We start from the raw sequence: 27372 nt of genomic DNA, 5'->3' as shown, positions 1-27372 counted from the left end.
TCTACTCAGTTGTGACTGAAGCTATTCAAAACTTTCGCAGTCATTTAAGTGAAGTTTGAGTTATGCCATTCCAAACATCAAACTCCAACTGTGAACAAAAGCCTTTATTAATTTTATCTAGGAAAAACACTATAATTTGCACAAGCTAAATAATTTAATATTTGAAAAATGACTTCAGTGAAACATATAGATAAGTTGCCTCCGCACCCAACTCAGCTCTGGGGATTTAGAAGATCTTAGCCTATCCATTTAAGCTGTAACTCTAAACAGAGGCAGATTTTAAATTAGCTCTCATCACAACACTGTAAAAACTTGAGAAGTCAAAAAAATCTTTTGAAAAATATAAAAACACCATTGAACTGATTAATGTTCCTTATGTATGTGTATATATTGAAACTGTGTGTATATATATACATACATATATATATTTACATTTATATCAAATGTGCACTGGCCTCCTAAGTACTTTGCAAAAAAGCAGTAAACCTTAGAACTGAAAGAGCAATAGGACTGGATCAAACATCTTGATCATCTGGAATTTCATGAAGTGCATATAATTAATAGTAACTTTTTTCTGAAACGAAAAAGGAATTATCTAAAGCCTGACCATGGTAAGTACTACACCAAATCCAGTAATGCCTTTCTACTCCACCAAACGTATTTTAACTTATCCAACATTTATCAAGCAACAATTCTGAAATATTTGATTGCAAGAAACATGGTTGAAGACTTGAAAACTTGGGGACCCATAAGCCAAGCAGTTTATTTTCCCAGAAGCACTCCTATAAAAAGAAAAAAAAAATAGTTTGGCCACACAAAAATGCATTTGCTCAGCTATAAAGGCACACACATTTAAACTCAGTTACGCATGCAGAGCAATACACAGTTTTAAAGTATGGCCTTTTTTCCCAATACTAAATTAGAATTGATGGCAAAGAAACTTGAATAATTTCTTTTAAATTATTTCCTGTTGAAAAATGCTTACATTTGCATTTCAGATTCAGCTACGCCTTTTGCCTTTTCTTTACTTCCTATGCCTTACCAAAAGTGACAGCACTGTTCAGAAGGAACATGAAGATTTCAGAACTATGTCATAGAGTTCTAACTCATTTACAAAGATGAAAGACCTTGAGGGCAAACAAAATTGTATTATAAATGTGGTCTGAACAATAGAAATGAACAACCAGTCAGGTAGGACATTCTTTTATTTAAAGCAGAAGTATATTTTTGTTAGTACTGTTCACAATTGCACTAAAACACACTACTACTATAAGACATTTCATTTTGTGTGAAACATATAAGAGAAAAGAACTTTAGAGCAAATTAGTTCAAATTGACTTTTTGAGCTGCTTTGAAATCTTTTGATGAAAGGCACTTCCCAAGACAAAAGGTGTATTATGTTATGCTAACAGTATGCCCCTATAGCTAAGATAATCTGAGCCTGTCTTTTATTTATAATTAAAAACCATACTAAAGCAAGCTCTTATCTATTTCAAAAGAGAGTTTTAAGAAGAAATGCCAAAATGGTTAAATGCATGAGTCCCACAATTGAATTTAAAAATAGGCCAAGCGTCCATTACATTAAACAGATATAATTACATTGCAGTCAATTGAACTGGGATTATCCCATGCATGATTTAGTTCTAACAGATCTAGTTCATCCTGAAAGAACTGGTTGAGTCTTGCCAAATACGGGAAGAACATCATCTTTTGTGAAGGCAGTGAGTGGAATGGGCATACATTTATTTTGTTTAATATGACAACACAGACACTGAAAGCATCCATCTTGCTATTAATAAATTAATTTCCATGTCATTAGCTGTAATTTTCCCCACATATTCAGGTATGCACAGGTATGTAAGTACACACATCGTAAGAAAAATGTCAGTCTAGGTCACTGTGCCTACAGCCTAAGGCAGTCTAATTACAAGATCATACACAGGTGCCTTTTCCTGTAAAACTGTAAAGGCACAGGTCCTATACTGTGCTACAACTTCTCTGGCAAAAGCTGCAGAGCTCAGAAGCAAAGGAAGGTCAGACTGGCAGAAGAGGAGAAATGGCCTTACAGTCAGTGCTGACTTGGTAAGCTGAATGCTTATTTTGTGCTTGCTGAAGCACTCCAGTGTGGCCACTACTGTATTTGTTAATGACAATTTTTCATTTGTTGTTGCTAATTTTAATTTTTCAAAGGCCCACTATATCTCTGAGCTGAAATCTTCCTAAAGCAGCTGAAGTCAACTGAGGCTATAATTTGAATATATAAAATATTAACAATGCTGGGCACACTTCCAAATATGAGATGGCCAAAATAAGCAGAACAAATGATTAGAACATGATTTATCTCTCTACCTTTGTTCTTAATCTGAAGAGAGCCAAAGACATCTCTTCTCACACAAGAATTTTGAAAAGTAAGTTTAATTAATACTCATGAAGCATTTAGAAACTGTAGTAATGGGCACCACTGTAAAGCTTAGAAGGGAATTAGTAATGGCATCTTTACAACAGGATTTGAATGTCATCCAGTATATAAGGGACAGAGTAATGAAGAGGGGAAAAAAATTAAATAGCTCTTCTTTAATGAGCTGCATCCACTGTGTGAATTGAATGAGGCAGATGTCCTCTATCAAAAGAAATTCTTGTAATTTAATCAAAAGAAGCATCTGAATACATAATAACGTGAGTTCTGAAAAAAAACAGCACAGCAAATCTTAATTCTGGCATGCTTACCTTCCATGTGTTTGAGTTTTACAATCCTAATAATACTGCAAGCCACAACAATTCCCTGCAAACAGTCTCAAATGCTCTCATGTTTAAAGGAAACCAATCCATTCCATTCAAAAAGTAAAAAAAAAAGCCAGCAATTTTGAGGAAGGGGATAGTAAATAAAACAGAAAATGCAATTACACTGTTATGTTGTACCTTCTCAAGTTTTTGGTTTTCAATTTGATCATCATCTTTCAGAAAACTCATATTGTAACCAGAAAAGATAAAGAGGCAGGCAGTGGAACACCAGAAGTATTGAAGAGTTTGTGTATGAAGACACATTGAAAAAGCTCTGTGGCTCCAGGGATTATAGAGAAACTTATCCTCTCTGCTTCACTTCATCCAAACATGAATTACACTGGACCAAGCAAACAGTGATGACTCACTATCCCTCATAACAAAACGACAAGTAGGAGGTCTACAACTACCAAGAGACCAATTAGCAGGAACCTGAATGAAGAGATACCAGCCACAGCACTACAGATGCACCCACAGGCAACCTTACACAGCAGACAGCCAGGGGACTGACAGACCTTGTAGAGAGTCTTCCTTTGCACTTGTATACATTTCTTAGGCTTTCTCCTGGTCCCCACTGATGGCCCTTGTCAAACAAGAAAGACCACATCTTGACATGACACAGCATGGCTCTTCTCATATGATTTTACATCACAAGAGTTTGGCCACACAGCCAGGCAGACGAACAAACATATAATTTTTCCACTGTTACATCCAGCTCTAGGTCCCAGAGCTGATAGGAAGTGTGTGGAATATAATCTCATGCTAGTACATGTTCTAATTTGAAGAATGTTACGAGAACATTTAAATAAGAAATCTCCAAATCCCATGAGGTAGGCACTGTGTGTACTACAATGCTGACTTGACAGGTGGCAAGGTGAGCACAGACAACTGTTTGAATTCAGAAAAATGTCACTGATCCAAGATAAACTGCAGCAGATTAGGATTTTTAGGTAATATGAGAACAGTTTAAAATAGAATCCTCCTGCAGGAATTAACCTATAAATTACAACTGCCATAATTACTATCACTGACTACATGGACATCATTCAAATAAGCATGGAGTCTCAGGGCAAGACTGTGCTTCAAAATCCTCAATATGACATAAACCCAATCAATGATATTGTTCTAATACTTCCATACTGTGGAATTTTTCTGTCAGCATGTGACCACAGTCATGCCGTAATTCAGCTTTCCACTTGGTTTAAAATATTGACTGTGCTCAGAAATTTTCTGATTAAGAGCCTTGAGCTTTCATCCAACAGTACTCAGCTGCAGACTGAAGTGCTTAAGTCCAGACTTGAGTCTTCATGATGCTTTGATCACTGATTTCTACACTTTTTCAAATGTCTGTCAAATCAAGTTTTAGTTAAAACTGGTCCCAGTTTATGATAAATTAATTAAGAACAGATTATTATCTGCCATGATCTCCTCTCTTTTCCTTGTACATTGTTTCTTGATAGTGTGGAAACCAGGTGTACAAAAAACCTGAAAACTGTGAAGAGAGGGGGAAATAAATAAAAAAATCCATCCCTATAATTACATGTTCTCCAATAACATTAGCTCTGGTTTACTTCACGCATATGTAGTTTATTGTTTTTTTCCTTAACACATCCTTCTGATACTAATTACGGATTATAGGCTATATAGTATCCCACATGGATTAATTAAAATTGTGAGATAACTTGGGATTTGATGAATTTATATTAGATTTTTAGTCTTAATGTTGCAGTAACATTAGAGATTTATTTAAAGATGTATAAAGTTCTGGGTTATTTTTCCTGCCTACAAATACCCACTCATATCAATAAGGACTACATTCAAAGATCCAGGCACTGTGAAGATCAGGGAAAATAAACTAGTAAGTTGTATATATGAAGACAATCCAAATAAGTCAAATTTAAGTATTTTGCTGATTAGACACAGGACTGGGAATTTGTCTGCCTTCTCAGAATAAGAGATTGTCTAGCAATGTACTCTCTCACCTACAACAGAGGTCTCTAGGAGGAGACAATATGAAGAATATGAAGTGAAATCCTCCTGTTCTCAAGACTGGTAATGCAGATTTTATTTATTTCTAACATATTTAAATGGACTAAAGGAAGCAAAGCACAGCAGAGCACCGTCACTGCTGCCTGCACCAGATACATGCACGGATTTCAGCACCTCCTCCTCAGTGTTCTTTAAGGTAAATATGAAAAGTAGTGGTGAAAACCTAAATGAGGCAGGAGTTAAGAAGGCTATGAAAAACCCAACTTTGTTGATTTTAAGACTTTACACAATAAGAAGTATCTGAGCTTCCTGAAAAGCAAAGCTCTTTTATCATGTAGAGAAAAGACAAATGAGTCTTTCAGTGACCTTATTGTTGAGGTTTTTCCTCCTCCTGTATTTCTTTAAAATGACAAAAATGTATTTCTTCACTTTAACTAAGACATTAACCTTATGCAAGTGATGATATATTTAAACTTGATTCACCCAAGACTAACATATTTAGCAGACCAGAAAGATGAGAGAAGACATTTTTCAAGCATCCAGAAAAATTCCCAGTGAAATTTAAAAGCTACTTTGATTATATACGTTTAAGGATGAAAGATCAAATAGAATCCTTTTTGAATAATAATAATAAAAAAATACTTAAAAGAATGCCTAGAGGAAAAAAACCCTAAAACAACAGCTACATGCCCTGAAAATGAAGGAAATGAAAAGTCTAAGTTTCACTCTTTGAAAACAAATACTGACTAAGAAAATGTAATTTTCACTTTGCAAACATTTATCAGGCCATAACCTCCTCTAGGAGACTGGATAAATCTTGAATGCCTTAGGTGTGTGATGTTTCCCACGTACATTTTATGCACAAGGAACACACAGTTGTCAACAGCCCTTCTCTCAGGGCAGCCAAAGGCTCTCTCTTTGACACAAGCCAACTCAAGACTGCTCCCAGACTCTCTGGTTAATACCATGACAAGATGGAAGCGTCTGGAAAAACCAGCAACTCAATGGAATCTGATAGTCTGTCACTGCCTTAAGCTCTTCCCAGGTATTATTATGCCTTCTGGAACTACATAAGGAGATTGTTCAGCACTGGAGAGAGCAAAAAATGCCACCAGCTCAGCTGCTGTTCCTTCCAGTTCAGCATCTGTCTGTCTTCAGCTCTAACAGGGAGCTATAGCCTGTAGACATGCAGTTTTTATGTTGGTCCAAATAAATCATTCAAGAATCAAGTCCACAATTTCAGTGGCTTCTGCAACCTTTTATAATGGGCAATCCAGTCAGGTTGTCTGTGAAACTATTAGAGCCTTCAGTGTTGCAGGGTTTTTTCCAACTCCCACAGATGGGAGCTTTTTAAGTATATAGTTAACAAAAATAAAGTAAGAATATTAAGTCCTTAGCAACCACTGCAGTTTCCTAACAAGGTATCCAACACAGAGGTTTCAATTTCACCTTGGTAGTTTCTTGGTCTTGGCTGTACCACCTCTGAATATGATTTTCCATCCCCAGTTCTTCAGGATGTGAAAAAGATTTTAAGATGTTTCATTAGAACTCTCTTTCACATTTTCTACAATATGCATCTAATTACAACTGCTTTATATTTTTCATCCACAAAGATCATCAGAACCTATCTAATTTTTTCCCCCTAAGGAATTGTCCAAAATAAGAAATACATTTAACTTGTTTCCTTCCTCAGATCTCATTGCAAATGCAGAGACAGATTTGTATAGATAATCGAAACAGTAACAGTTCATCTGAATGCTATCAGAAAGAATGAAAATACTGTGTCATGATGGACCTGATACATTTATCCTTATAATCACTTTCTTGTTTAAAGAACTCCAAAAACAACAACAAATCCCAAACCACCCTGGAGAAATCCAAACTTAGAACAATTTCTCCTCTAGCCTGAAATGTCTGAACGCTCCCCAGTCAGATAAATTTGCTTTCTGTACTAGTCAGAATTCTCCTGCTAAAAATTCTGACAGATGCTATTTCGGCCTTGAGTGCTTTAGGTGATTCCACCAAGCCTATGAACAAGATAAATTTTTGATTTACTTTCTCAAAATGCAGAAGTTCATGAACACTTAGCTCTAAAACTCTGACTGTAACTCATTTAAAACTTGAATAACAATACAGGAATTTCAGAATACCATCCAACACAGGGAAACATCCCAGCATGCTTCCTTTTGTGGTTAATCGTGCCAGGAAAGGTATTTCCTTTTGACTATTGTTTCACTCATAGTCATGCTGTCTTTTGACTAATTAAAACCAAGATTAAAAGCAGTCTTCAGATACTTAGATAAAACTCTTGTGAATTTTTCCAGGCAAGATTCAGAGCAGCAATAAAAAGCCATTTGTGAAGAAGACGCGTACCTCCGGCTCTCCAACGGGCGCCCATCACTGGAGATGCTTCGGGGAATGTTGGCTCGTTCTGGGGGTGGCATTTTTCCTTCTCCTTTTCCAGAGCTAATCCTAGATGGTACTGGACTTTGGATTTGGGATGGTACCTGAGCCACATGAGGTCCCTGTCCTTTGCTCGCATTTCGCTGCCATTTATTATTGTTTCTGAAGGGAAATTTGAATTCATACGGCATTCCTTCATTTACTTTGTACTCCATCACTGGCATACGGTAGTTTTCTGAAGAACTCCTGGAAATGAAGAAATTTAATATGCAGCTATGAAAAATAATAATTTAAAAATGTCCTGTTCATAAGAAGAGAAACATGAAGACACGCAGAATCAATTCTATGAAAGTATGGTATTTTCCTTTTAAGAAATAGTTATTTAACAAATTTTAGAAGGCTCACACAAGAAAAAGGACTAGTGATGGTGAGAGTCTGACTCTTTATCCTGGTGACTGATCAACAACAGACTACCATGGAATCTGCCTTGTTGGCCTTGCCTCTGATTCTCACCCATTAACAACCATGTTGTCTTCATCACTGAACCACCTAGGCAATAAAAAATCAGACATTGCCTAACCCAATACCTGTCCTTATCTATCCCCCCAGAGGAGTTTATAGCCATCCATTCCAACATTCCAGCTGGTCATGTTGATACTCTTCATCTGACTACTGGGCTAGAAAAGCTAAAAAGATACATTAGAAGGGTATCTCCTCTTCTTGAACAAATCATGGGCTTTAAAACTTATCTGCACCCAGACAAATAAGACCTGAAATACTTTTTCCTTTTGAGACACACCTTTCTGATACACAGACATTAAAAGACAAGAGTCACATGAAATAAGGCACTATACATAATTTTCAAACACTTTTGGCTTTGGAGCACCTCAGCTGATAAATTTGCATATTATGAAAACACTTGCTAGAAACTGTAGATGCAAAACCCCGAAGATGCCCATCGCTTCCTGAGGAATAGTACAGCATAAAAATCTGATTGGAATAGGACATAAGCTAATACAGCCTACAAAAAAGCAGGGCAAACTTCTGAAATGAGGCACTTGGAAAAAGATGTGGTGATCTGCTTCAGTAAGGACAATTTTGGTATTTCTCTTAACAAATGTATATATCTCTGAGTGAATACTAATTGTGTATTTTTTATTCATGATTATTTTATCTACGTACATCACTCACTAATGCAAAGAAAAATAAAAAAAAACAGTAGAAAATTTTGAACCCATGGCTCTTCCTCTAAGCAATTACACCATTAGGTGTGAGAAATACTAGTATCTCTTCCCTGCAAAAACAAAAAACAAGACAGAACTTGTTATCTGGCCATGCTGACATCAGCAAGTTGCGCAGTCTAATAGGAACAGACAAAGTGAAGCAATTATTGCTGAGGTCTTGCTGCCCACAATATACTCATTTTGTGGTTTTACACTGGTCTACCCTCTAGCCTTGATGTCTAAATTGAATTATCAGTTGAAAGGCATGAGGTGTGCTTCTGAAGCACATGTAGGTCAGCTCCCCCTGAAAGTCTCCCAGGCCACTCTGACGAGACCCACTGCCCAGCAGACAGGGATGATCAGCAGATAAGGTCACACACAACAACTACAATATTGATATCCTTCATTTTCTCTTTTCTCTTCATCTTTCATGTCTCTGCTATTCTTTCCCTAGTACTTATGTACTTAGTTTGGGTTTCTCTTCCCCCCCGCTGCAATGTACTTACAGTTTAACAAGCAGGAATGCACAATTTTCTCTTAATGCTGTGTCCTTAGCTTCAAGGCCAGCAATCAGTCCACTAAATGAGTTCAGTGGCAATGTTTTAATAGAGACTTGACCATAACAAGGCCTGCCTCTGCACAGAGCACGAGAATGTGAATTGGGGTATTTGGATATGTTTTTTGTGTCTCCTACTGACCTTGTACGTGTGCCTGTTGCCAAGTGAGCTTGTCTAACTGCACCTCTGATCTTCCTCCAACTTCATGCCAAACACTTATTAGCATAGGGACTGCTTCTCATATGAATGTAGTATTCCATGCAGAAGGCATCTTCATTTTAGTTATGGTCTGCAGAAGTTACTGCAGAAATACTCAGTGACCTCCAGAGGACTCAAAGAAAGAACTCCAAATTGCAGAAAAATGATTGCCCAAAGAGAAACTGCTTTGTGCAAATACTTAACTGAAGTCTCTAGTAGTATAGGTAGGATAGCTACAAATTCAAGATACAGTTCTTGAACTTTTATGATTTTGGATAGAGCAAATGGAGGGATCAAAAGTTGCTTTATGGAATTTTATAACTTGCAATAACCCACCATGAACATTTGCTCACTAGATGGCAACAACAAAACTGAATAGGGTATTTCAAAAAGTGCAGTCATTTTTCTTACTATTATGGGTTTGGATACACTAAAAGTAAGCCTGTTTTGGCTGTACTTAATTTAGTTCAGAAATAATAGGATCTGTGCTTTCCACACTGATTTTTCTGCTCTAATCCTTTCATGATGATTGCAGCTGAACTTTCCATTTGCTCAGGCTGCTAAATACTGCACAAAAGCTTTCCAAATATCTCATGAGTGACCTTATGCCACTGCTCATTTTAATCCCTGACATGTATTCAATTTTCCACTGACAACTAAAGGACAAATAAAACTCCTTTTCTCTTTGCTCCTCTTTTGCTAGCATTTACAAAAGGAGTTTATATTGCTTACAGTAAAAAAAAACAAACGTGGATTTTTCTTTTATACAAGTACCAGGTCTTTTCTCAGAGACACAATTTCATATCAATATAATAAATATATGTTAAAATTCAGCTCCAGCCTTAAGTATACAAATATTTGGCAATACAAAGGCATAGACTGATTAAAAAAGAGCAGTGCAAAAATGGTCACTTGGTCTCTCACTCCAAGGAGCCCTTTGAACTTTGGTAACTGTACTTGCTTTTGGCAAACCTATCTGCAGCCTTCAGGTAGCCTGCAGGCAATTTTTTTCTATTAAACATCATTCCATTTTAATCATATAGCAGCATTTCTAGGATACAAATACAGGATGTTAGGAATACACAATTAGACTTAGTGATGTGGCTGAAGGCTACAGACAATGCTGAGAATTCATAAAAATTATAAAAGCTCTAGTGGGAATGCAGGAAAAATGGAGGGACTTAATGTCCAGTTAAAGAAAAAAACCACACATTACTGCTTATTTCTGATGAAACAACAGTTTTACACAATAAAAGCAGCAATATAATTGACATGCGCTTCAGGCTTAATACAGATGAGAAGTGAGAGAGATGCAACAAGACCTATGGAGTAAAGAATTACCATTTGCAGCAATTTCTCTGGCCAGATCCATACCTTTGATAAACCCTCACAAACCCTTACTGTGCAAATAGAAGTAGGTAAGTCTATTCCTACCTTTCAAGGATTATATCCACAGGCATTACAAACTACCAGCAAATGGGGAAGCAGACAGGAACATGTACAATCAATTTTGATGCATGCTAAACACACAATCATGACTAAAAAGGTGTTTGATTTCCATGTGAAATTCCATGGTTACATGAACTTCTTCAGGCATGTTATTACATTTTGGTATTCAATGAATATTTGGGGGGCATGGAGACTGAATATGGGCAGTTTTTCCTGCCCTCCTCTTCCAGCCTTAAAATACTGGATGCTGTATTACAATCATACCATATTTTTTTGGAGGCTAACACTCTGTTGTGGTGGTTCTTCCCACAAAACAAGATACAACTTCAGAGCAAACACAGCTACTGCAAAACTACCTGCGTGGTGTGCAGTCCTCATAGGGAGGGACGATGACGACCTTCACGGTAACTGATGTCCTGAGCAGATCAATCATTTGCTCGTGGCTCAGGGTGGCCACGGCCACCTTGCAGATCTCCACCAGGCGGCTGCCCTGGCGCAGCCCCGCCTGCCAGGCGTAGCCGTAGGGCTCCACGTCCGCCACGATGCCCTCGTAGTTCACGTGGAAACCCAGCTGGCCCAGGCCATTCCTGCGCAGAGTCATCTCCACTGTTTCACAGCCCTTGGTCACAAGCTGGGAATTGAAATGGAGATAGAATTTAATGCATTCAGGCACCTCCCTGGGCTAACAGAGGTTTAGGTGCTTCAGTTTTGAATAACCAGCTCCCAAGGATCATGGTGGGACATGATCAAGGGATATATACTGCAGTCCTAGGTAGGTAATCAGCTGAAATGAGTCTTGTTACGCAAGCTAATATTTTCAGTACAATCTGGTTACTTAAGTTCTGCCTTGGAATTTTTACTGCAACCACAGGAATTTTAGAAGATACATAGCAGCACACAACAGAAAACAGAGTTACACAAGCATCTCTGTCTTTTACACTTCAGTAACCAAAAAACATGCCCCATTTCTGGCTCTCAGGAAACGGCAAAATGACTTTTCAGTCAAAATGTGGTGGCATGCAGCTAATCAACACAGTAAACTGGGGACTATGCCAACTCTTCCATATACCATGAGCATGAACATCATCAAGAGCAATTTACCAGGGCTTAGGTTTCCTTTTCTTCTGGTTGTTATACAACTACAGTTGTGAAATTACAGGGAAGAGAGTGAAATGTAGCACATTCTTTCATAACTTAATTGGATATAAAATGAACATGGGCAGATGTTTTATAGGGAGACACCATGATTCATTGCATTTTTAGTTTATCACATGCATTCAGAGAATATCTCAAGGTTGCAGTGGGGATTGGGATGGCACCCTGCTGGCAACATAATAAGTTAGTCTGAAAGATATTGCAGATTCATTTGAAACAAGACACAGCAAGCCTGTGAAACAGAGAAAGGAAAGGAAAACAAGGAGAAGAAATAATGCGACACTTCTGCACTTGTGTAGGAGCAACTTATGCATCTGAAGGACCCAGTCTTCTTAATATATTAATACACAAACACAGGCAGCTAAGACTAGTTGATATCTGATAAAAGTGAAACAAATATCCAGTTTTGAGAAACAGAAGCAGGGAAGTCCTTATAAATTTCACTGCAAACAATTAAAATAGTTTTCAGAATCCCAGGCATTATTTAAATTGAAGCTTTACTTGGCCAAGGGGTGAGAGGAGAAAACAAAGAAGGGGAACCAAGCAAGAGAACACATTCTAACCTCCAGCCTTTTGACGATCTCTTTGATGTCATCAATGTTGCTGATGAAGCTCTCCAAAGAAACACATTCACCTCTCTCATAGAATATTTTGATATTTGTGTCTGTTGAAGTCCATCCTATCACATCTCGACAGGAGCAATTGAACACCACACTTTTTGTGTCCTGTTCAATGAGGACTACAAACTCATTAGAGATGCCTAGGAGACAGTCTATTTCCATACCCTTGCTGTAGTCTTTTGCATGGACACTCCAGACAATAGCACCAGAACTATAGATCTCTGCTCCTGGATAAGGTTTGGACTTCTCCTTCTTTTTTGAAGCGAGTGAGATGAAGGGGAACTTGCCGGAAGGGTCAATGGGTGTGTTGGTGACATTCTTCTCGGCCAAGTCTTTCAAGTACTCTTGCCGGGTCCTGGTGGCCATCGCGCGGAACTTTTCTGATTTATGAGCAGCATTCTCTGCATTAATGACTTTGGCTAGTAAGAAGTCCCTGAACACATTTGATTTAGGAAATGTGACTCCTTTTGGAATAGGTGGGCCAAAGGATGGTACGTCTCTGGATCTTGTCACAGCAACACTAAATAAAATAAAAGAACAAGGAAGAAACAGAGAGTTTCACTCTAGACAAAATCAGCAGTTTTTGCTTACAGACAATACATTCCCTCTCTTTTTCTTCTCTTTTCTCAAAAATATGCCTAAATTTACATATTAAGGTTGCCAGTGTGGAGGTTATGCCCCCTTTAGTGTATAAACAGAAGTCCACTTTTTTGCATATAGGCATTTTTGAGTTATTCCCAGTACCACAAGCTCAAAAAGAGCAAGTACAAAACCGTAGGGTTTTTTTAAATAAGTAATCACTCATGTAAGGCAGTTCTGAATTTTGCTTGGTTTTAGTATAAAAAGAAAATTTCTAACTCACAGTATTAGAAAGACTACTTAGAATGTAGTTACTTAATGCTGAAAGGCTCATCTGAAAACAGTGCCAAGTCTATGATCAACACTAGAAATATAGATCAAATGAACACATTAAAAACAAAGGCAATGAAGTCATCTCACAAGGCCAGTTCCACTGAGAAAATCATCTGGTGACTGAATGCATATATATATATACACATTCATATATATACATCACATTACTGTTTTACATTTCTGGACTGAAAACCTCACTAGCTGATAGTATATGCCAGTGATAGAAGATGACTCCAAAAATACCAGAAATAAGAAGCTTCTGAGAAGTTCAGAAATACACAGTAGACAGAGATATGTTCTTTTTCAACTCCTCCTTTTAATTCCAGTACCAAGCGATGGACTGACAGTAATATTGCTTTAGGCAACAAGGGAACAACTTAGCTATTCTCAATTGTTATTTTGATATAAATCAGATGAGAATTGTTTGGAACCACTGAAGATTTGACATTCCAATCCAGTATCATTCACTTGGCAAACTATCCTAAGAGACTGGAACACTACTTTGACAGTTTTGTGACAAGAAATGTTCCAACAGTTCAAACAAGATTTCCCACATATCTGTAATTAGATCTGAAAAAGCATTAACTAACTTTGGCCAAGATACCATGGTAATGGAAATAAAGAAGAATAGGATAAAACTTGATAACATTAGAAAAGTACGTGGTGTTTCACTTAGAACGCTGGCTGGTACTATTTTCACATTTTGATTTTATCTGAATTCTTAAACATAATCACAAAAATTCCCCCCAAAAAACCAGTAACTAAGATTTCGGAGTAAATCTTTTGAGGGGACATACAGAAACATCGAAAGTAAAAACTAAGTCACCCAATCTATAACCGTATCTTCTGGTTTTCAGTGGTAGGGTGTTTTGTTTGTTTTGCTTTTGCTGTTCTCAATTGCTTGGGGTTTTTTTTTTTCCTTTTTTTTTTTTTAAATTATTATATTTTCTGGCAAGTGATATTGAAAGATGTCATTACTGTCATATTTCCTCCACATGTATGCCAGCATATCTCAAAGTATGCAACAGGGGGTGCTCATGAAGCAACTATCTGACTCATCTTTAGTGGTCCTGAAGGGTCTGTTATTAAGAAATGGAAGCCTAAGCTTTAAACACAATTACTGGATGCAATGAAAATCTACCAGAAACTCCAAGTAAGATTTTGTTTGGTTCAGTTTTCAGTGTCAGGAATCAGAGGGATAAGAATTCAATCTTTAACACATGCTAGAGAAGTTTTAAAGAGTGAGCAATGCTCAGAGATGCCAGACTTTTGAAATACTGTTTATCTTAGTTGGGAGAGAGAATCACTGGCCAAGACAGTACTTGATTTTATTCCTTTTATGTAGTTTTTAAATATAAATTCCAGTACATTTTTATGCTATATGGTTTCCTGTTTTGTCTAGAATTATGAATCCATGAAACTGTTCCAAATAATTCAGTGAAAAAGAGGTCAAACTTACTTTGAAAAGTTTCCTACAAAAACTTTTCATAATAGAATTCTACAAATTTAGATCAAGTGTTTGCCCTGAGAGGACAGGAAAAAAAAAGTATTTCTATCTTAAAGACAATATAGAAAACATACAATGTTCTGGTGGTCTTATGTATCAAAATAAACACTGACTGTTTTTCATACCTGTTTCACCTCCCCTTGAAGTTTAGGCTGTACCATCACTAAAGCCAAAATTACAATTAGTCACCAATAAGGTTCCAGCCCTTGTAGCTGTAAACACTTGAAAAATGAGGTGATTCAGGAGTCTGAAGGTCAAAAATAGAACCCTCAGGTAGTTATTTTATAACAGTTTAGCAAGTATCAATCTTTCCCATGCCTTTTAAAAGGAAGAAAATACATGCAGTCATATTACTTAAAGTCACAGACAAAAGCAGATCTATGTTGTAATATGCAATTCAAGTGGAAGATGCATCTGCAGTCCTTGTGGATGCATATCCTAGGCTCCCTTTGCTGCAAAATAATTTTATGTACAGGGTACAAGCTAAAACATACATCTAAGAATTTAAGAACAAGCCGTGTTCATGTAAATTATGCAACAGTTGAATTTTTCAACAAGCTGCCTGAAAGAGTATTAACATGAACATTCTTAGTCTAGGAGAGTTAATACATGTACAAAGTTCAGCATCAATTTCAGAAATGCTCTGTGAACTTTACCAAAAAGTCTCAAGGAGAGAAAAGCCTTTAAGTCATCTGTATGCACTCAAAAAGTAACGAATACACCAACTCATACACAGCAGCCATAGATTCTCCTCTACATAAGCATTTGCCTTAATAAAATACTTAAGTGAATATTTCTATTTCAGGAAAAACAAGTTAATTCTAAGGCTACCTTGCTCTAAATCCACTGCTTTGACATTTCATATTTTAAATGAAAATGCTTTACAGAAGTTTTCTGAGATCAGTCAACATTTAAAAATTAAAATACTTTAATAGTTCAGTATATAATAAAAGTAAGAACTTTCACTGATAGTAAAAAGAAGTTTAACTCAAAAACATAATTTCTATATACTTGCAATTCGGTTTAAAAATTATTCTAATAGGAATATCATCTTGCAATTCTTTATCACGCGTTACAATCAATTACCATTTTCTATTTTAATCATATTGACTTTAAGTTCACATTAAGACTTCGTTTTTGCAGCATAATTTTCTGTCATTTCTTTCTTGGATTGAAATGAGATAAGAAATGAAGATATTTCAGAGAGCTTAGCTTTCTCCTGAAAGACTAAGTCACACTTTTTAACTGTCTTCATTTAAAAAATGGAACATAAGCTCAGATGACCAAATTATCAAAGCAAAAAGTGGAAGTGTTTTTTTTCTTTGTTCTATTTCTTTCCATGCAAAAATATTCTTCCAGCATACTCTTAATGAAGAGAATAAAAAGGAAGTGAAAAGGGAATTCTAAAATAATTTCCAAGTGCCTGATAAGCACATGTATGTGCACATGTGGGTGTGTGTGTACTCACACCTGACAGCAGCAGTTTCCTCACTGGGCTTGTTTCATCTACATATTGTGTGTCTGTTTACCCCGTGAAAAAGCACTAAATTCACATGACTCAAAACCTCCTTGACCCTCATTTTTCATGACATTTCCCTACTGAGAATTTAGGAGAAGACTGATAGCTGGCTTTGCACTCAAATTGCATGTGATCAGTGACTGCAGCAATAGGTACCTGTAACAAACGCTGTCAGTGCAGGGACCGTGCACCCTCACAATGACAAAGACGTGCTGGAAATGAGATCGAATGTTCTTTGGGCTGAAGGGTTGTGCTCCAGGCTCCTGGAAAACTATTGTCACAATATCATTCCCAATATGTCGTTTTCTCAGAAGCTTTAATGAGGGAAAAAAAAAGGGTTAAAACAGACTTCTCACAAATTTCCAATTATTTATCTCTCTTATTATAAATTACTATCGCTCATTTTCTATCCCAAAGTGATACTTCAAGCTGAAAACTGAAACAATTGAGGGTTATATAACAAGTACCAGAATTAGCTGTTCACCTAATAAATTTGAGGCATGGTCCTTTTCATAACAACTTCATTTCTATATGTAGCACAGAGAGTGAACTTATCAGGGAAAATTTTAAGCTAAACAAAGGCGGAAAAACAAATCCTGTGAGTGTCAAGAGTAATCAGTGATACATAGAAGCAGGAAAACATCCCCCATTCCACACATTTTTACAAGCCAGTGGTAGGCTCTACTTGAAGTTGAAAATAAGTTGTCATCGTCCTTAGGACACATTATAAATAATTTCCTGGAAGGCTTCTTTCAGTAAACACAAGACTACACTACAAGAGAAGATGAGCTACAAAGCTGTAGAAGATTTAGTGTACAAAAGCAAACTAAAAAAAAATATGTTATCTTTTACTGTAAAACAAAAATCTCTATTTTATTTGCAGAGGTACAAAGCACCATTTCTAGAAAAAAATGGGACCACCCACCCCTTACCTCTGTGTATATTACAACTTAATGAATGCAAACCTTAAAGGGCAGTTGAATTAGTTGTAGAAGGTTTAAAATTATTTAAAATCATCAGGTACACTGTGGTCTTTCTGACGTGCACTACTGACATTATTGCATACTCTTTACATCAAAGTAATGCACAATTAAATAGAAAACTATCCAATGGAGAAAAATCTGTGATGTACCTGCAATCATCTGCTTCGGTCATCTCCCTGACACAGAGACAGTGACCTTCATTTTTGATTTCTTAAGTGTTTTTCTTCACAAGTAACAAGTAAAAGTTGTCATAAATACTCTGCTTCTGAGCCTGTCTTACCTGTTGCTTGTTGTTTGGAGTATATGGCAACATAGTAGAAACATGGAACATGATTTCATAGTCCTTGTATGTTGTGTACAGAGAGTGAGTACCTGTTGAATCAGCTGCAGTTAAAGACAACAAAAGTATTACTTAAAAAAAGTTTAAAAATGAAGTTTCATTATTATTTAAAAAAAACCCAGCAAAATAAGAATTTTTATTAATCCTCAATCCTAGCTGAAATATCAGCAAGTAAGAACTTATTCAGAGTTTATTCACCTGCCAAAGCAAGTGTCACATAAAAACAGCCTGTGCACTTTTGCATACTTTTCCCAGACAAAAACTTGTTAGGAATAGGGAATTGATACCAGAAGACCCTGAAGAAGACCTAAGTGTGAAAAGTGACAACAAAGTCTGAGATAGTTTTCAGGCACCACCCAATACCTTGGAATGAAACTGAGCTGTAAGGAATGTAAAAAAAACTTCAGAAAGGAATGCAGACAGATACTGAAAATTAATACCATGATCTCATGCATAATTAAGCAGCAAAGGACCTATAACCTACAGTAAGAACAGGATGAGTTCTCTTAAGCATAAACATCAGGACTTATTGTCCTGATGTTGTAATGGACTTGTAACAAATTAACTGTAATGAAATCAGGTAGCACCTTCACTAGAGGAACTTCTTTATGGACAGGAACAGTCAAAACCCCAAACAGGATGCCAACGTGTTTATAACTGATGATAGAAAAAACCCACAAAAATGACATCATGATGCTGATATATTAACCTAAAGTAATCTCACCTGTTTTGAGTTCTGGCCACCCTATTTTAAAAGTTACAGAAGAAAGAGAAAGGATCCAAAAACAGGCCACGGAAATAATTAAATGTGGGTGGAGAGACTTCCATGTAAAGAGAAAATTATAAAAACTAGGATTATGAAGTTTAGAAGAAAAAAAAAAAAGAGGGGGATATTGCTCAGTTTACAAAGTGTTGGTTGAAAACAACACTTGATTACAAATTGTGAACCTGTTTTCACTTTATTTCATTCTAAAAACTGACCTTGAAAAATGTTCCATTAATTTAAACATAACACATTTAGAGATAAAATAGTGAGTATATTCTATTAAAAATACAACTTATGTCCACAATGAAAAAAGGCTGCTTTTAAACATAATTTGAAAAATAACTAGCTTTATATATGGAAAAAAGCATTCTGGCTATTTGAAGTTATATAAACATGCTACTAAATTATGTAATCCCAGCTATTTATAACAATGTGTTTTTAAAAGCTGTTAAAAACTAAATCTTGCCATTTTCATTAGCAGAGAGATCCCGTTACTAAGAAGATAACAGATTTGAGATTTGTAATGGACTTACAGTAATATAAATATACAGTTTATTAACCCAGATTTTGAGTATAAACTTTGAGAAGTTTGTTCCCTGTCAGATTCAGAATAATAAAACAGAGGTAGCTTTACTGTAAATGAAACACAAAATGATCTGTAAAATGAAATGGGAAGTTTTCTACATTGTAAGCACAGAGATTTTGTGCTTCCAAATCACCTATCTATAATGAAAAGGGAATTAGAAAGAAAACATTCTTACAATCTAAATCTCAATTTTAATAATTTAATATTAATATTAAATATGCTAATTATTTTCTTTTTAATGCTGATTAGAACAGCAACACAGCTGAAAGGGGATCACAGCAGCCTCTGTCCTCTGCCTGATCACTGCAGTGCACACCCAAGGAGGCAGATACACCCAAAAGTCACATAAACATCGATGTAACTTCATAACAGCTTTATCTGTTGAAATATAGATACACTCATTTGTACACCACCTTTTTGAAACAGAGCATACAAAAATATTACAAATAATTGGAAAGGGGGAGGAGCAGGTGCAAAAAGATAGGGAAGTGAGACAGGGAAAGGCAGGCCCCAAGAGAGGGGATGGGGCTCAAAAGGTATTGGGGGAATAAAACAAAGCAATTCTGACAAAAAATATTCTAGAACATCTACATATTTAAGCAAAACTTTCAACTTTCCTGGCAGGATTTTATTTTAGGCAGAAAAATGTTTCCTGAGAACAGCACTGATTCTGCAAACTAAATAATCAAGCTACAATCCAAGTGACACATTTAATAATTTCAATTATTTCCAAGCACTTTACAGTTTAAATCTCTCCTATTCAAATGCAACTACCAACAGAAATCCATATGCACAATAGACTGTGCATCTCTCTCACCATTCAGCTTTTTTGAAGTCCAGAATACTTTTCCTGAAGTACACCTCCAGAATTGCAGGTGTTTGCTTTAAATCAAATCATAGCTATTGCAATAAAATCCAAGACTGTGCACTGGAATAACATCCATCATTTCAAGGTCAAAACTGCAAGCCAGCACTGCAATCTACTTCAATTTCCTTCTATTTAATAGAGGCCTGAGGGATCTTCAAATTCATTAGCACCTTTTTACACTGAAGACATCCCCTTTTGGCCAACAGTTTATGGCATAGCTATTCATGATGCTTTCCCAGCCTTGTCCCATTACTGAATCTGGCTGCTTAGCTGAGCAGCTAATCCTTTTTCCCTTCCATCATTAATCATCTCTAAAAATCCACCTTAGTCTTCCGTCCTTCCAATGATTCTCAGCTATATTCACAAGGATTAACAGATTCACATTTGAAGTGTCTTTTTTCTAACACCAATAGTGCTCAAAACTGTGGGTGATACCACCAGCATACTGCTGACTGAATCCACGGGACTTTGTCACCCTGCTTCTACAGCAGGTTAAACTCTGTGCTAGAAAACTCTATACAAATCCTTATGAGTAGAAAACCTGACTCCCTGTTTCAAAGAAAAACATTCCAAGGAATTGTAGGAGAATGAAAAGTTACACCGATAAGGCAGGACAACTGCAGTAAGGTTCACAATAAAAAGCATAAGAACAAATATTTTCAGAGCTTAATGTTGTTCCTCTCTACCTTTGCTTTGTCAGCAGCTGTCAACACAGCTCTTCTGTCATACACAAGGATTACACCAAGTACATGATACCCAAGTTGTTTTTAAACAGAAATGAGGACAGGATCTTTCATTTTGTACCATACAAAAGTATATGTGTAACACAAACACAGAGAAATGCAGATGGACTTTCCTCCATTCCTATTTCTGCTTCTTAAGCAGCTTAACATCTTATGATTTGCTGGTCTCCCAACAAAAGTCTCAGACCCAAGAGTAAATCTTTATCATTGTTTCCACAAGGTTGGAAAGATGTTATATATTGCAAGTTAAGAAGGTAATCTATATTATTCCATTACAAACACTGGCGTTTCTTGACAACCCCTAAATGAAATGTCAACTCAAAGTCCATTAACTCCCTAGATTTTATTATTTACTTAATAGCTTATGGTTTTCTATTCCTATGCCTTAATCAGAAAGTCATGCAGTATATAAACATCTAATACAGAAACCTAAAATTATTAGCTTAGTTTATAATCTTACCAAATTGATAAATCATAAAATTCCCCACTCATATTAATCACCTTCCCTTATTTCCCACATGAACCACACTACCACTCTGTTGGACACACAATCCTTGTTACCAGGCCTAGCATTATCAAGGTGATCCCACTTACCAATTTAAAATATTGAGAAGTAAGACTAAGTGAGGGGGAGGGAAATAAAGCATGCATTACCACTGGAAAATAAAGTAAAATAACTGAAGCTATAATTTGAAAGATCACTGTGTGATGTTTATTACTTTAAAGTGATGCCCATAAGCTTCCTAGTCACTGTGAAAAAGGTGACATTTTCAAGCTCTATTTCCTATCCAAAGTCTGCAGGCTGCCAGGAGATAGATAGACTGTTTCCCCTCTGGTAATTCTAGAAATAAACAAACAAAACTTGAAGAGTAGCATCTCTTTTTCACAGTGGTACTGGCAGAGATCCAAAACTAAAGCCCTTGAAGGATCCAAAACTTAAATAGGCTTTCAAATGAGATTCCTCCTTTTAAAGAATTAGCTCCGTTATAGACGCTTACTAATTAGGACCCCAACTCTAAAAGTTTCTAAAAATAACTGTTCTGAAACTGCCTTTTGCTAGAGCAACTTTACTTTTTTAAACTTGCATAAATTAAAAATATTTTGAATATTTCCAGAGTACATAAACAAATGGGCTCATCTCCACACAGAGAAAAATCCACATCTTACATCATGCAAGTGCTTTCCACAGCTTGGAAAGTATTGTCAAAGGTACAGAAACTGGCAAAGCAGTCTACTAGATCTGACCTTTCTGACAAGTCAATGAACAGACATTTGTTTTTAAGCACATCTTTGCAATCAATTGTGCTTCCACTGGACAGAATTCTTGCGCAGGAGAATTTCCTGAGTAGTGAGACTGCAAGAACTATTTCAAGACAGGGCTCTCCAGCAACAGAAGAGCACAGAGCTGGAAGATGGAGAAGCTCACTTCCTAGGTGTTTCAACAAAACCTATAAACATAAGTCACAGTAGAAAACCACAACCCCCTCCTTTGCAGGTCTCTGTGTTAAGGCCAAGACAAAAAGACCAACTGATTACTTAGGGCAGCTATCGAAAAATGTATTGCCTGGCTGTATTCTGCTTTTCACATATTCCCCACACCTGAGGTGTAGCTCTTGTGACCATCTCTGGTCTTCCCCTACCACAAAGTGGCTTTTTTCCCCATTTCCTGTGTACAATATGCTTTAAGTGTTTCCAAATGCAGCTATCCAAAGAGCTAAGTGCTGTGCACCCAAACATAATCTCTTCCAGCATTTCCATCTGTGCTTTGCACACTGGCAAAAAGGAGAACATACCACCATCAAGATCAGTTAGAAATGTTTGCTGCCATTGTTCACATTTGCTCTGTCTAAACCTACTCATTAAGAACTCATGCATGCTTACAGATAGTTGTGTGTTTTTTCAGTAATCCTGCAGGCAATCTAACCCAAAAGATTTCAGACAACTTAAGAGTTCCCAAGCAGTTCTGGCTGATGAGGTTTCACATATGTGAGGCTGAAAGATAATGTAGGAAATTCCTTCATGAAAGCAGCAGTTTCCACTTAGAGGATTTCCTGTCCTCTAGGACCATACTCAAGTGTTCACATGAAGACTTTTTCTGGTTTTAGATACTGAATGGAGCTGAGTGGGTCTACTGGGCAATGTGAAAAAGATATGACAGCTCTCAAGATGGATGAGAACCTTCATTACAAGAAGATAACTCTCAAAACCAGAAGAGATTCAGCCAACTTAAAGGTTCCATTCAACAGGTGCTAGACTGCAGTACATTAACTCAGAGCCTGACAAAATTCTTTCTTTGAGTCAGAAGTAACAAAAAGAAATTCAAAACATGTCTAGAAAATGTTCTCCTGTTCAGAAGAAAATGCAGAACAAGTATTTAGAAGACATTTACAGCTTTCTTGGGTATATTTGAGCAGATGAATCAACTCAATCATACAGCATTTACACATACTAGAAAACAGTGTGTGTGGACTGACACCAAAATATGGGTTATTTTGCCTTTTTTTCCACACCTTAACTAACCCAGAAGAAAGGGAAGAGAGCATCTTGCTTTAATGACTGAAAGTAACAGTCACAACATAAAACCAGAAGCTAAATAAATGTTTTCTCTGTTTTCCATATCCATTTGATTTTGACCTAGCTTATCTTTATAACCAATAAAATGACAGTTCAGAGCTGTTCAAAAGGAAAACTCACCTTGAGAATTATACGTATTTCCTACAAGACAGCTGGTGAAGGGTTTTTCCCAAGGGCATGTAGCAATAGGACAAGGGGGAATGATTTTAAACTGAAGAAGGGCAGGTTTATATTAGAAATTGGGAAGAAATTCTTTACTGTGAGGCACTGGAACAGGTTGCCCAGAGAAGCTGGAAGTGTTTGGAGCCAGGTTGGATGGATCTTTCAGCAACCTGCTCTAGTGGAAGGTGGTCCTGCCCATGGCTGGGGGGTTGAAATAAGATCCCTTCCAACCCAAATCATTTTATGTGTCTATGAAATGCCCTCCAGGGAGGAACTACAACAAAGGGAATATAAGTATTGCAAATTTAAAAAAAGCAAGTTCAATGTTAAATATGTGCAAAATCGGTACTAATTAAGGTTTAAAACCAAAGGAGGCTTTAGAACCCTCTGAGGATTGATGATCAGACTGGTTGTCATGGGTTGAAATAGTATCTCTCTGCTAGGACCTTGGAATTCTATGGAAAGGACAGGGACCTATGAGGCGGCAGGTTTTAGATTTCACATGCAGTTCTAACCATTCGGAAAACAGAAGGCGACTTTTGGTAATACCCATATAAAAGCCGAAGCTGGGTTGGAGACTTCCCCTTTCCCCCTGCCCAACGAGCAGTAACACGTGGGCAGCTGAGGGGAGCCTGGACCCAGCCGGGGCTCCGGGAGCTGCTGCCCGGAGGGGAGTCAAGTCTGCAGCTCGGCGTGTCCGGGGCCGCGGCGAGGATCAGAGGATCAGGGCTGGTCGTGGCAGGACCATGCCCTGGCCTCCCCGGCTGCCGGCATGTGGGAATGCAGAAATTATTTTATAGGTTTTAGCTATGAGTATAGTATAGTTTTAATTGTAACTTTAGTGTAGTTTTTAGCTACCCTAGGTAAGCCCCCTGTCCTGGAATTCTTTTCTTATCATAAGTTGATAAGAGTTTCTATGACAACTTTGGTCTCTGCCCAGAGACTCCTTCCCATTGGTCCTTTTCCCCGGCCCATCTTTTTTATGTATCCTTTCTCCCTCTGTCCATCACTGAACTCTTATCTCCAAGGTCCAGAACCTTCAGAGACGATTTGGCCAGCAGTTGGTAGATTCCCTAGAGACCACTCCCCAATTTACCTCAGATTTGTCAGTGTTTAGGTAATTTAGTTGGCATTTATTACTTTGCTTTGTTTTATTGGTTTACAACTTGTATAAACCTCTTGAACTTGCCCTGGACAAAAACCCCTTGCAGCCCAGGTTCGCGTTCTCTCCTGAGGCACCGGGCCTGGGGGTCAGGGGCTTCCCCTGTGATCCCTGAATAAAACCTTTGTTCCCTGAGCCTCCGAGAGTCCCCTTTTTCATCTATATCACGGCCATGACAGCGAAAGTCGAGGTGCTGCAGAGCCAAGAACTCACACATTGATTCTGTTGTGGCGTATCTGAGCTAGCAGGTGGTCCAGCCTAACACCGGGCTGACCAGAGAGAGATCTGCACCCCAACACCGGCACCCCTGGCCCGGGAGAAGGGTGGGATCCCCACTCTATGCTGGGCCTTACAGAGCAGCTGCCAGCGGCTGCCACCATCAGATCGAGGGAGGGAAGACAAGGTATCCATCATGCCGGCCTGGGCAAGCTTACCTCCTTCCTGACACAGATTGAGACTTTAAACTCTACCTCTTCTCGGAGATGAGAGAAAAGGCCTACTTGGAGACATGTGGAGGGACAATATGGAGATCTCCAAGTCAGTAAAAGATGAGTGACATTTTTTTTAAGTAATAAAAATGACAAGTTGCCTTGGTTCTGGGCTGAAAATCTCCTGTGGATTTTGGTAACAAGATAATATTTTAAATCGCGGACAATATAAATTGGGGAGATGATTTTTGGATTTGAGCAAAGGTATCTGTGATGAATTGAGTGAATATTTTTGTGCCTCCATGAGAGGTTGAACAGATGAGAAGAAGCCCTCTGCCAGTGAAGAAGTGAGAAGACCATCTCTGTTCCCTGAGTTGAAAAAGATCTATTGTTTTTTTTGAAACAGCTCATTTTTAAAAAGTACTACCCCAATTTGTGAAATCCATGGCCCATAGGTAGTCAAGGGAAAGGCTGCGTGATATGGGAAGGTCCACAAATGCAGATTCTCTGGGTGGGCTGCTTTTGTGTGAAAGTTACCAAACCACAGGAGTGACTTCTCTCTCTCAAAGACTGAATAAAAGACTGTTTTATAAGTGGTACTGACCTGGAGTTCAGAGTTTTGCCTCTTTACATTGTTTGTAGAAAATGAACAGTTTGCAGTGAGAGGGTTGGTTTTAGAAATTAATTTGCGTTGGGGTTGTTTTGTCTTTTCTTATTTTTCTCCTCTTAGTGTATGTTAATAAAATCTATCTGGTTTTGCTTCTAAGTTGAGACTGCTTTTGCCTTTTTCTCCCAAAATCCTTTCTCAATTAGCAAACAAATTCGGCAAATGTAAAACTTCCACATAAATGGTGCCATGACTCAGACAAGCAAACCTAAACCAAAACACGGGTCAAGAATTGCCTGAGGAGATGGCAACACAATTGCAGTAGGAGCTAAGGAGAGAATATAGAATGATGGAGCATTAAAGCACAGCAAGGTACTCTATTTGAGCCAGGAGACCCATCACAAGACCACAGCTTCTCTGCACTAAAGCTGATTAATGTTTTTCCGCTTTCATGAATCAAACTCCGTATTTCATTTCCTTTGCTACAAGTGAGCAAAACAGCAAAAGATCTCCATAGGAACTGGTTAGCTCCAGTACTCAAAGAAAAAGAATACAAGACAGAATTTCCCCAAGTAATTTAAACAGATCTACAAACTGAATACAGCATTGCTAGCTGATAAACAGGTATTCCACATGACTGATTCCAAATGCAGGGAGCTTCTTTTATAGTTATGGCCACCCAGGATCATACTACCACTGCATTTTGTTGCAGTATGTTTTACAGTTAGAGCTGATAACATAGCTGCCAAATCCAGTTTAATTTCCATAACTCAAAAAAAGAAAAAGCACAGAGGGAGGAATACATTTGACAGGATGACTAAGACAAAACTGCCTAGAAGAATAACTGCTTGCAACAGACATCAGAAAAGCAGTATATCAAATTTTCAAGGTGGAGTAACACAACTGTGTTCATGAAACATTTTGGAGACAGTCTATAAGTACATCATTAAAAAAAAAAAGACATACCAGCTGTATTGATTAGCCTTAAGACAATACACTGATGACGGATTTGCAATACCAATAATTGTTCCATAATTACTGGTTGCTTGTTGTAGCTTTATTGATAATTTCATACCAAATCAGTAAAAAAATCCAATTATTATCAGAGTTGAGAGACTGCATGAGTACAGATAAATTACACACATGCTCTGCTTTCATTTATATTGAGCAACTTCCTTCCTACGGCAAAGATGTTATTTTTAGGAATTCTCCTCAAAAAGGCAGTTAGCAACCATATCAAGCATTTTGTTCACTTAAGAGGGGAAAAAAATAAAGAAAAAGTCTTACTTTTTGTATCCAGCTGAGCTCGGTACTTGTCAAATCCCTTGAGTCGAACTCGCTCTCCCAAGAGCTGAAGAAACTCCTCAAAGGCTGGACCTGCTGATTCATTATTATACATTTCCTCTTCTGTGCTTTGCCCAGCTTTGCAGTACATGATACCCACTTTAAGTTGGTAACTTAACTGCAAAAGGAAAAAGATTAAAATTTTATGTATATACCAAGTGATGAAGCAACACGCGCGCTGAATTCATTTCGCACATTTTCATAAACACATAATTCACAAATTAAAAAATACCTAATATTCAGTCTAATTTCAAAAGTTAGTCTAGTTCCAAATACTCTCATGGTTTTCTATTGTAACTGCCTTAATGACAGCAGATTTAATCTGAAGACATCAAAATGCTGTCCAAAGTGACTCAAACATGAATGTTGCTTATTTCCAGGAGGACACCATAGCTTGAATGTCTAACACTGAGCCACATGGGAAGTGCTGGGTGAGTAATGCCAGGAACTTGGCTCTCACTTGGGCTGGTACCATGACTGCCATCCTATGCTAAGC

The 27372-nt window shown here is 37.5% G+C and overlaps 1 protein-coding gene across 5 annotated transcripts in view; it reads right to left on the bottom strand.

Moving 5' to 3' along the window:
• The window catches only part of SIPA1L1 (signal induced proliferation associated 1 like 1), a 201548-nt gene that overhangs the window by 30332 nt on the left and 143844 nt on the right, over positions 1 to 27372 (bottom strand). For all 5 annotated transcript variants that reach the window (XR_014590388.1, XM_083863666.1, XM_083863667.1 and 2 more), the window contains 6 exons: positions 26820 to 26994; positions 17577 to 17680; positions 16470 to 16627; positions 12319 to 12895; positions 10957 to 11231; positions 7144 to 7419 (listed from right to left, as the gene is read on the bottom strand). Coding sequence is in view for 4 of the 5 variants with exons in the window: in XM_083863666.1 (XP_083719792.1) it covers positions 7144 to 7419; positions 10957 to 11231; positions 12319 to 12895; positions 16470 to 16627; positions 17577 to 17680; positions 26820 to 26994 (1565 nt within the window). In the remaining variant the exon portion in view is untranslated. The remainder of the gene's footprint in view (positions 1 to 7143; positions 7420 to 10956; positions 11232 to 12318; positions 12896 to 16469; positions 16628 to 17576; positions 17681 to 26819; positions 26995 to 27372) is intronic.

Source organism: Zosterops lateralis (assembly GCF_965231275.1).
Source record: "Zosterops lateralis genome assembly, chromosome: 6".
Lineage (NCBI taxonomy): Eukaryota > Metazoa > Chordata > Aves > Passeriformes > Zosteropidae > Zosterops > Zosterops lateralis.
This window is presented reverse-complemented; position numbering and strand designations above follow the sequence as displayed.